Raw genomic sequence first — 12264 nt, forward strand, 5'->3', positions numbered from 1 at the left:
AGCTGTAGTTCATTGGTAAATCACACAATCATTTGTTCATTGATTGATTCTTTATTCCTGTTTTGATTGTCAGAGCCCTTCAGCAGACCGCCTTCATTTGGAGGTCTGGCCTCATTAAGCACTGCAGCTTTTGGTGGGCTGGGAAACCCAGCACTCAGTGAGTGTCAATTAGTCAAATTGTTGTTTATTAGAAATTTCATCTTCAGTCAACTTTTTATCATCTCATTATTGCACGGCTCTGTGGAATACTTGATTCTGATTGGTCAGTCGCGCCATCAAGCAGTATGTTATCCCCCGATAACAACCGGAAAACACTGATAACACAGGTTCATCCGGGTAACTGAAGTCAGCGTTTTTATGCTCGTTAAGAACTATTTTTCCTCGTGGAAGATATGCGTTTGGAGAGCTAATAAAATATTAAAACTCAAATCCATATTTTGCATACAGTTATTTAATTGTCATCTGGTATCGCAGACTCACTCTCTCTTGTTTCATCCAAATGCATCTGCTGCCGTTTTGCAAAGATTGTTTTGTACACTGTAATGGTTTATAAGATAACAAACAGGTACGATTTTAACACTAGAACCGCCAAGGGTCGTTGTATCCCTAAAACCACGAGCGGGTCAAATTTACCCATGCCACATGACTTCTGTTTTGATATGGCTAAAAAATATATTATATGACTGTTTTATGCCACTGTCTTTACAAAGTAATGTCTAAAGTCATTAAATTATAGTTTTTTGTCATTAATTATCTTTTTTCCTGTGGTTTTATGTTCAAGGCTATTTTAAGCAGTCTACACTAATCACTTTTCTTAACGGTGAATATAGGCTAAACCAGCCTGCAGTGACAACGAGAATTAGAAGGAAATAAATACATATTTGGGTGGTGTAATATTATAATAAAATGTCATTAATCACATATTAAGATAACCCATCTTATTTAAATGACTAAAATACCCTAGACAAAAATCAGCAATAATAATTCACCGCACTGCAGTCAATTACTTTAACTACAAATTCAAGCAAACAGTTTCACCTAATTAATTATTAATTAGTTTAGTTATATCATTTATAATTTAAACAAGAAAACAACACCAATAAACTTTGGGTAATCATAAAAATAAAAATGTATTCATTACATCATAGATCGGAAAAAAATTTTCAGGAAATGGGCAGACTTCAACACAGTAGCGAACAATACACATTAAAAATTGCAAAACAAAAATGTATAAATACTCCAAAGTTTGAACATTTATGAGTAGGCTAAAACATCTTCATTTGAACATGTGTTGTGTGACCGTTTACAGTAAGCTTACACGTTGCTCAAACACAGCGTGAAAATAAAGGCATTATATAGGTAAATTTGACCTACTGGCGGTTTTAGGTATAAATGCCCCGTTTTTAATCCGGTTTTATCATTTACAATCCCCTGTTGTAAAAAATTGTTTGAACAATTTTATTAAAAGTCAATGACTGGGAGACTTGGATATTTTATTGAAAATCTACATTTGAAAAACAGCCATGGGTAAATTTGACCCCGTGGCGGTTGTAGTGTTAAAACCCCTTCATCTCAAATCAATATCTCTTGTCCCCATAATTATTTATGTGGTGAAATACCGTGTAATAAGTGGTATGACTGTATTGTATCCCTTAAATGTCCATCTAGTTTGAACTTTCCGCTTGCTAGAAGCTGCTTTCTCCGCGGAAGCTTTTCGTTTGCGTTTAAAGAGCTAATAAAATATTTCGACTCGGATCAATATTTCATGTCTAATTATTTACTTATGTGGCATCCAGCCGGCTGTTATCGCAGAGTAAACCCCTTCCTAATCACCCTGTCTGGGTTTATTCTGCAATAACGACCGGTTGGATGTACATTATCCCTTACTTAACACAACTAATTGTAGGTTAAAAGGTCATTACAACTGTAATTATCTGATACCAAAGATTACTATTTGCATGAAATAGAGATCAAAATAAATAAAATTTCACCATGTTGTTTTTCCATCTCCCAGCACCCAACTCTGTATTTGGTCACAAAGATGCACCCAGTGCACAACAGCACTTCAGCGGACCCCACGAGCCATGGAACAGACTCCACCGCACTCCGCCGTCCTTCCCCACCCCACCTCCCTGGCTCAAACCAGGAGACTCAGAACGCAGCGCGTCAGTCAGCTCACATGAGAGAGAACGAGAAAGGGACAGGGAAAGAGAACGTGACCTGGACAAGAGGGATTCATCAGTCAATAAGGATGATAAAGAACGGTGTGTAGAACTGTGTGAATGATATTAACACAAGAATCACGTAATATTATTTGTCAAAGCTAGGAAGAGTTTTTCTTTAAGTATGTATTACAATCAGCTGGTCATTATTGCAGAATAAACAGGAGGTGATCGGAGGTCTTGTCACCCTGAAGAGAGGTTTATTGTACATTAATGAACAGCAGACTGTTGATTATCCAAACAATAATGGTCCATTTCACCTTTAGGGAACCTGCTGAGAAGAGGCACCAGAATCACCAATCCCCGATTCCTGTTAACCCTCTCACTCTGTTGGGTCACACTCGGTCATCTGAGCCCTCCCGGAACCACATCTCTTCCAGCGAGCCTCGGGACAAGGACAAGCCCAAAGATCGCGAGAGAGAACGAGAGCACTCAGACTGGAAAGACTCCAACACAGATGAGCACAAGGGGAAGGAGAATCACCACAGTGACAAGGACATTTCCGTCATCCACGATGGCCGAGTTTCTGAAGACAAGCCGGCCAATCGGGTTACAGCGTCACCCTACATGCGGCCAGGCGGCGTAGATCGGGTGAACGGCGGGTTGACTCGAGATGTTCTGGAGAAGAAGGCTGAGATCACCTATGAGAAGAAAAACAGTGAGGTGAAGGTGAAAGAAGAGAGGAAAGAGGAACAGGACGGTCCCACGGAAAGAACACCAGAGCAAAGATCCACGCCACAAGCACCTCATCCTCCCGCTGCTCTCCACCCCCCATCTTCAATGCCGGTACCCATGGGCATGGCCAGCATGCATCCCATAAACAGTATCAGTAGTCTGGAGAGGACTCGTATGGTGGCCCCCTTTATGGGTATCAGTCCCATCCCAGGGGCGGAGAGGTTTCCCTATCCCGCCTTTCATTGGGATCCCATGAGGGACCCTTACCGGGGACTCGACATCCACCGAAGGGATCCATTAGCTCGGGATCTGCTACTACGGAATGACCCTCTGCACCGGTTAGCAGCGCCGCGGCTGTATGATGCAGAGCGCTCATACCGAGACCGTGAGCCTCATGACTTTAACCGAGACCACCCTCACGGACTGACCTTGGAACAGCGGCGGGAACAAGAGCGGGCACACCTAGAAGAGAGGGAACGTCTGCACATGCTCCGAGAGGACTATGAGCAGGGCCGTCTGCACCCCATGCATCACCCCGCTTTAGATGGACATCTCCCTCACCCTGGTCTCATGGCCCCCGGACTTCCCAGCATGCACTACCCCCGTGTTAGCCCCTCCTCTGCTGTGGCTGCTGCCGCCCAGAATGGAATCCTCAACAAACCCCCCCCCACCGCATCACTCAGTGCCCCACCCCCTCTTATCCCAACGCTGGGAGCACGTTCCACGTCTCCCAGACGGACTACCCCACTTGGCACTGACATTAGAGACAGACCCCCTTCACACACACACAAAGACATCGAGGCACGGTGAGACCCCCTGATGAACTATAATGGAACTCAGAAGCAAGCACTTGAGGCTGTATTATATCGGTGTATAGATTGTGCATTACTGATTTTTGTGTGTGTTGCGTTTTTGTTTTTGTACAAAAGACTGAGATTTTTTCATGCTCTTTTATCCTGTTCGCTCCTGCGTTGGTGTGTATTCTTAAACATATACAGTACACTGATCTTGAGCAAGTGGACAAATGTTAGATCTCCATCATGGAAAAGATGATTTTGGAATGTACAGGTACCTCAATACATTGACAAAAGGCAAAACTATGTAGATATGTGCAAAGTCTGTGTTTTCTCCCCTTGAGGGAAAACAATGTAAGGTACAAATATGCAAATGGGTGTTATGAAAGCTTTACTTTGAAATGCTGTACATAGTGGGCAGTGATCAAAAGGAGAGCGAGTGCACAGGCTCTGGTTTTAGTTTAATGCTGCATATTAATGGTTTTGAAGGATCATATTGTCCAAGAGACCACATCCCTTCTTTCAACTATGCAACTCATGCGTGGGCTCTCTCTGTATCACGTTTTCTCTCTCCTAGAGGACTACCCGTCTCTACTGAACCCTCACATTCTCCTTTCAAAGCTACAGTACATGCTTACACATGACTTACAAGATTGTTCTTAGATGGGGACACACCGAAGCTCAATCTGACAAGCATATTCCCTAACTCTTGATCCAAAAACAAGCTTTTGTTCGTCAAGCTAGAAAGAAAAAGAAATAATAATAAAAATCTGTGTTGACAATCCTTACAAATACACAAATGTTTCAGGAACCTAACATAACCTAAATTCGCTGAATTACCTCTAAATCAGAAGACTGTGCAAACATGACGACACAACCCTTCACGTCACCAGATGTTTGAGGACAGAAAGCAGGACAATTCCCTATTGGTCTAACTGTGTATTAAAATATTATGTATCTACACAATGATAAAGTGAGTTGTAAGCTATGGAAGTTTGTTTTTAATGAGCAGAGATCTATTTTAGTAGTCCATGGGAGGGATAGTTGTGCGCTTTTAAACTCTGTGAAATTCAGATGTTGTGCAGTGCTTTTTTTTTTTTTTTTTTTTAATTTTCTCTACTTTTTTGTTTTCTTAAAATCAAACAATAAAATGTCCACTGAAGCAGTAGTGGGTAGTCAATACGTATTGCAAAGAGATTGTAAGAAATTTTTGCTGTTTATCATGTACGTAAAAAAATGAAGTCCTTTCTAGATCATGTACAAAAAAAGGGTGAGGCGACAGCATGCTCCTCAGTTAAACTTGTGTTATGTAAATTGTGCCATGTTATTAAAAAATGTGAACTAATTTTGTCCTAAAGTTTCTGTTTCTCAATACTTCCCATCATAAAAAGTGCACACATGACAGGTTGAGATTTAAGAGCTATGTTATACTTATAATCAGTAGAACACCTAAGCCAAAACTGATAGCAGAATTTAGAGCAAGCACTAGTTACTGCCAACACATAAGGAAACTGTAAAAAGCATTTTATACACAGCACACGGAACGAGCATGTGAGCGTTTCTGCACTGAACACTGCGATGAGTTTAACAACACTTGCAGCGCTGATTACAGTTTATTGGCCAGTTTTACTAACAGCTTGAGCCAGCGCAAACCCTCTTTTGATGTAAAAAAAAAAAAAAACAATTGTCAGGAGTTACTGTAGACAGGCAGTGAAAAAAAGGCGTGGACAGTTGTTTTTGTGGCTGACCTTATAACATATGCATTTGTAGGAGTTTTCCTTTCAGAGGCTAAATTTATGGGAGGAGAGTATTTAAATGAATCACGCAAGGTGATTTACTAAGGCTTGCGCTCGTCAATTCACTGGTGTTTGCGCCATTATTTACCGCCCATAAAAACAACGTCATTAGCATCAGATGCTAATTTGCGCTGCTCTTGATAAATTGGGTTAGACATTATGGAAATGATCCGGCTGCATCTGTGTTCTTTAATTTGCGTGTCGTCAGTAGATCACGCGCAGAACTTTACACTCCCATCAGTGCTTTTTGGGAATAATTTGCCCTGTTCAATAAATCTGGCCCTATCTATATCCAGACCTGAGTGAGCGTGTTTCAAGTTTTTATGGACATATTTCATGTACTCTTTAACATCTGTAAATTATGAAATTAAAACGTAACAATTTTAAAGTTGTAGGCTACTATAAAATAAAATATTTTTTATTGAATAGGCCTACTCAATTTCTGTCCTTGCACTGTTGATTATGATTAATCTTACAGTAATGTCAATTGTTTTCTAATCTCAAGTATTTTGGTGAATCTTGAGATAGATTATACTAGATGGGTCCTGGAATGGAAAAGTTTTGGAAATTAAATCGTTCAAAACCTAAATCAAAGCCTTAATCCATTATTCAACTCGGCTCGCAGAAGAGAAGATGGTGTAAGGACAAGCTGCAGGTCTCATATGAAATGTTGAAAGATTATTGTGTTTATCAGAAAGCTGTTAAGGCTGCTAAGTCTAAATATATATCTGAGGTCATTGGTGCACTCTAAAAAAAAACACACACTGGGTTAAAAACAACCCAATGGCTGGGTGTATGACAGGACCCAATGACAGAACACATGTTGGGTTAATTTTACCCAGCAAATTGGGTTAATTTAACCCAGAATAATTTGTTTATTCATCATCTACTATAATACTAGCATTTATTTTTACTTCATATATGAATTAATGTTTACGGATTAATTAAATCCTCTAAACTATTTTTTTTTTTTTTTAATACTCCACACAACCACTGGTTTGCATAATTCCTTTATTTTCAATTATATTTTACAGTAGGCCTATAGCATATTTTATATAGCCTACTTTTAATATATTGCCTACATTTAAGCTCGTTCAACAAATATTAGAAGTAAAAAAAAAAGTAATTCAAGTGTAATTACACTTGTCTCTGTTGTCTGTTTCCACCGTAACTGCGCTGGATCTCGAGCCGGAGCTTGTGTCATGTTCAGTGATGGGAATAACGGCGTTATAAATAAACGGCGTTACTAACGGCGTTATTTTTTTCAGTAACGAGAAATCAAACGAATTGTTTCCCCCGTTACTGACAATAAAATGTGGCGTTACTATAATTGAGCTCACTGAAGCGGTTTTCATCCGAGTAGGCTCTCAGCCACAGGACCTGCAAAGTTTTTTCTCTGGTGTGTGTGTGTTTATGAGGCGTCGGACTGGACAAAACCGAAGCGAACGCTCGACAGTGCACGAGAGAGACCGAGTGTGTCCGAGAGCGAGCGACATTGCGCGAGAGACACCGAGGGTGTCCGAGCATTATATAGTTTGTATAATAAATAAATTACACATTTCAGCATTAGAATATTCTCTGTAGCCTATTGGTATCATCTGCAACGTTTTGGTTATAAAAAATAAAATATAAAAAAACCTGCAGGGAACGTTCTAAGGTTCTGTTTAGGTTATACAAATAACATAACGTTCTGGGAACGTTCTCTTTAGGTTATAAAATAAAAGCCCAAAATAACCTGCAGGGAACTTTCCCAGAAAACATCTTTATTTGACTGGTTGTGAACACATGCGGCAAACATGCCTAGAATTTGTCTGAAATAACCTCTGATGATGGCATCTCTGTAGGTTTTACAAATAAAACACAAAAATATTATTTTTTATTATTTTTTTTTATTTTTGGTACATTGTTCAGTATCATAATGAGAGCACTTCTTGTTAAACTGTTTACTTTTGCAAGGAAGAAAATACTTCAAGTAGGCTACAGTAATAGGTGTGAAGTTGTGTGACAGTTTTATACTTATTATTTATACTTATTATTATTTATATTTATTTGCACTAGTGTATGTATATTTTATTATTATTATTTATTCATTTTTTGGTACATTTCTTAAGAAGAAGAATTTATTTTTAGACTTATTTGCTGCCCAGTTCTGGTCTGTGCAATAAATATTAAAAGTTCTAAACCATCTATTGTGTTTTATTGTTCCACTATAGTAATGATAATATTTACAATAATATGTCGAATTTAATAGGTGTCACTTACATTGTCCCACAGCAACATTAAAATAGTGTAGATTAGTGCACAATGTTTCATAATAACAATTCATTCTATTTAGTGTCCATTTCATTCATTTAATATATTGGGAATCCAAGTTATTTGACAAATTATTGTTATTATTATTATTATTATTATTATTATTTTAAAGTAACTCAATAGTTACTTTCCCTGGTAATTAGTTACTTTTATAATGATGTAATTCAGTTACTAACTCAGTTAGGTTACTAGTTACTTCTCACAAATAGTAACTAATTACTTTTTGAAAGTAACATGCCCAACACTGGTCATGTTCAGCGGGGGAACTCAGTAGCCGAAATATGCTGTCTCACACTCCATAACATGTCCATAAACAATCAGTGTACATTTCTGAGAACATATTTTAACATCCTAAGTAAATACATTCTGTATATCTTTGAATAAAATCATAAAATTTTATGCAAGGCACCAGGCGTTTCGCATCACGCAAAAAGACCGACGCGACACTCGTTTAGGTGACTCACATGTTGCTTTGCATAAAATTCAACGATGTAGGCTACAGCACAATAACGAATTATAGATCAAATAAAATGTACACAAACCTGTATTTTACCGAAGACATGCACCAATTTGATGGAGCTGCACTGCTCTTTCCTGAAGAGGTCGCAAAAAGCCTGCGATAACTCAAAATAAAATCAACAACAGTGTGAAAATCAACATAGATATAATATCATTTTCTCTGTCATTGACTCTGTAATCAATCCCTATGTTAACATCTTTCCTGAAGCTTCGGTTGCGGCATTTTTTAGAAAATTGTTTAAGATCAAAGTTGACCTGTTAGACTGTGCTCAACCAGAGAGCTTAAGATGTCTGGTTCTGTGGTGTGATTTTGAGCCCATTTCATTTCAAACTTGTAAAGGTATTACTGAACATCTGATACCATCGTCCTGTCCTCAAAATTAGAATATAGTAAAAAAAATTTTTTTTTTTTTTTTGGGTGGGCCTGTTGAAAAGTGGGGCCGTGCCTGAGCTACAGGACATCGTCTTTCAAAACATAACCTGCGCGAAAGAGAGAAAAAAAAAATGAATGCGTCATTGTACCCAGCACTTCTGAAAATGCACTTCCGAATGCGTCTCTGTCCCCAGCACATTTCAAACCAAACTGACGCCCATGCAATTACAGATTTAAAAGAAAGGCAAAAAGAATTATAGTTTTTACTAGTTGAAATTCAATTGTTGATATCAAGAATTAGCATTTTAACTAGTGAAAATAGTATTACAGATATTTAGAAATGTAATTTTTACAGGTAAGAATAGCTATGGTAATGAGTTTATGAATATTAATGAGAACTGGATTTCCCATACTCTCTTTTAGCGCCAGTATAGGGCAAAAATGGAGGAAGAACATCCAGTCAGAGAAACGCCTCCTTATTTATTTATTTATTAGTTTGTATCAACTGTTTGGTTACCGACATTCTTCAAAATCTTTTCTGTAGCAGCCTATTATGTTCAGCAAAATAAACGTTTTTTTTTCCCAATCCGCTTTGAGCACCTGTCACCACTAGATGGCAGCAGCGCTCCTTCGTTAAATCTGAACACGTCATTGATAGTTCTGGCAACATAACCAGCTAGAGCAGGTATATAGAGGGGAACAGGTGCAGCGGAGGGAGAGAAAAAAAGAAAAAAGAAAGAAAAAAAGGTGCAGCGGAGGGCGTGGTACACACACAGCTCTTACATCGACTCATCGTGCTCGCTCTGTCATCTGAGAAGGTTCATGAGCCGGTAAGTCTGGTTAATGAGTAGTCACCCACAGTCATGCAAACAATGAATGCTGTCAAACAGGAAAAACCCTTGAAGACCAAAACACGAGAGAGACAGTGAGGAGGAAATATTCAATTCTGTGAATTCGAACGAAACAGAGCAAACACTGTGATCCTGTCCTGATTCATGCTACAATCCGTGTTCCACCACAAATTGCGTAACATCTTATTTGCATTAATTTCAGTCATTTATAGGGCTACAATTCTAATCCATGAGATGCAGCAGCAAATAAAACTACATTTCAAGCACTGAGTGACACATGAAAGAACCATCAATCAAGCACTGAATAACATCTTCAGTTCCTCCGGCTGCACTGCAAATCTAAAACATCCTCTGTTAAGATTCAAAAAAATCTCCTGAGTGCATTAATACAACCATGAAGAGGATTAGTTACAAATAATCTCATATGCATCCAAAACACATTCATGCACACAAAATCCTTGTCTATTTCTGGTTACACATAGGCTACTTCTCATTGTTCAATATTCCAGTTAAATCTATATTGTGTAAGGATGAATGAAAGAGACAAAGAAATATAATCTTAAAAATGTACTGCCTCCAAACCCCTTTTGCAAGAACATTTACATTCAAATTATTAAGGTAACTGAACACCTACAGAATAGCATTCCTATAGGAAAGAAAGAGTTCCTCAAAGGAATTGAAGCCTTGTTCTGTGCACCAGCCACATGTCCTTGATTCCTGTGAACAGACTGAAATAAGCCAGAGATTCTTCTGTGGTACACACAGCACTGATAAGACAAAAACAGCTGCTTTAGCTCCAAACAAGCAAGATTCAACAGTTCAGCAGTATAAATAACATGTTCACAGTGCAATGTAATATTTATGACGTGCACTGAAATACCACATTTGAACTGTTTTAAACTCATGCTATGGATTCTGTTATCAAAGAGAGCGTGACCTTCTCTTCAGTCTGACTGCATTAATATTAATGCATGTTGAGCTTATCAGAATGAAACTCATCTATTCGTAACATACCAAAACCAGTGCATGATGTGTCAAGATAAGGGAATTTTTTCTTTTTCTTTTTTCAAAAGTCAATTTCTGATGCATTTCATGGATCAGTCTGGGGTGTGATTACTTGAGAAAGCTCCATGCGTCAAACATGACTAAATGCGAAATGCTTGTCTTCACTGCAGGGGCGTCACATTTCAGGTTCAGTCTGCAGCGCCATGGTCAGAAATAGATGACATGGGGTTTGCATTTGTTGATAGATTGTTATGGTATCTGCATGCAGTTCTTTGTCATAAATGCAGTATTATAATGTGATGTGGGAGCAATACAAGACGGTCTCCCATCCACAGTAAAGTTTTCGCTGCGTTCACCCCTCATCACAAGTTTTCCTCCAGAAAAAATGAACACCCATGAAGACATACTTTTGAAATTTTTTAATTAAAATGTGTTATTGTGGATGTGGCATTAGATTAACATTATGCACAAAAATAGTTAAAGTTATTTCAAAAGGTGAAATAATCTGCTATTTTAATAGACTTATTGGCCTTGATGTAGTTAATGAGGGTCTGCAGGGGTCCACTGACATATTCCTGTTTCAGTTTTTCTGATTTTTATTTTATTTTTATTTTTTATTACAATAAAAGGATTGTGCCAAACAACTTAATACATTTTCTCCTGATGAATTGAATCCTTAATAAACCCTGTCAAATAAGCATCACATCAATTCAGATATTTTCAGCACACTTTCTTTGTACAACCATTGGTGGTATTTGATAGCATCATGTTCTGAAGACCCTCAAACCATCCAAGCTAGACCACATCAACCGAACCGTTCCACCAATTATCAGCCCGTCTCTTACTGAAGTGTCTGCCGTCTGACCCCTGGATCGTCTCTCAGAGCCATTATACCCACATATCAACGCTCAAGCAGAGGCACAAGCCCGATCAGACCGCAGTTATCTCCCATCACACAGACTCTGAGCCCTGGAGGCCCACTTACACGGGACATGATGTGTGGGCCCTCGGGGAAGACTCAATCTCTGTTAGAGACAGAGACACTCTAATTGCCTAACTGGATTTAGCCTCCGGTGTGAAATATCTCCAGAGGGGAAATGGAGAAGGATGGAGACATAAAGAGGGATGGAGAAACAAAAGAGCAAAAGGTGAGAAATGGCTCTACACAGCTAATTCAGTGGTCCTGACCTCTGCTCTCCTCTGGGAGATCTCATACCACACATATATCCCAGATGCACAGCAGACACGGCAGCGGTAATGGAGATGACCCCAATATGGCCACAAGAGAGGAAAAAGTACAATCGACCCTCTAACACCCACAACGAAACATTACCTGCTTGTTGAAGCCTCTGCTGAACGTCTATGTGTGCTGATTGCTTGTAATGGAATCCAGCGGTGCTTCAGACACATGGCAAAATTCATTGCATCCAAAGCTCAGGGTTAAAAAAAACACCAGTTGTGAGTAAATATCGGCGCCTGGTGAGTGAATAAAACGTTCTAGCCTGGAACTTTATTAAGAGCTGCAAAATAATACATGGTTTAAGTTAATTTCTTTTACGAAAAATATTTGTTGACAACCTTTTTCCCCATGACTAAGACGAAATTAAGACATTTCATTTCTGACATTTCAAACACTGTGGCTATTTACACGACACCATTTTCAACTAAAAGCGTAAAACCTTGCATGCGTTTTGGCCGTTCAGTTGGTACAGTTGA

At 38.8% G+C, this 12264-nt stretch overlaps 1 protein-coding gene across 1 annotated transcript in view; it reads left to right on the forward strand.

Moving 5' to 3' along the window:
- Nucleotides 1-5038, forward strand: part of auts2a (activator of transcription and developmental regulator AUTS2 a) — a 339725-nt gene extending 334687 nt beyond the window's left edge. Inside the window, 3 exon segments of the mRNA XM_084400016.1 lie at nt 74-157; nt 2015-2264; nt 2489-5038. Of these exon segments, the coding sequence (XP_084256142.1) occupies nt 74-157; nt 2015-2264; nt 2489-3707 (1553 nt within the window). The 3' untranslated portion in view covers nt 3708-5038.
- Nucleotides 5039-12264: the final 7226 nt, after the last annotated feature.

Source organism: Rutilus rutilus (genome assembly GCF_951802725.1).
Source record: "Rutilus rutilus genome assembly, chromosome: 25".
Classification (NCBI taxonomy): Eukaryota; Metazoa; Chordata; class Actinopteri; order Cypriniformes; family Leuciscidae; genus Rutilus; species Rutilus rutilus.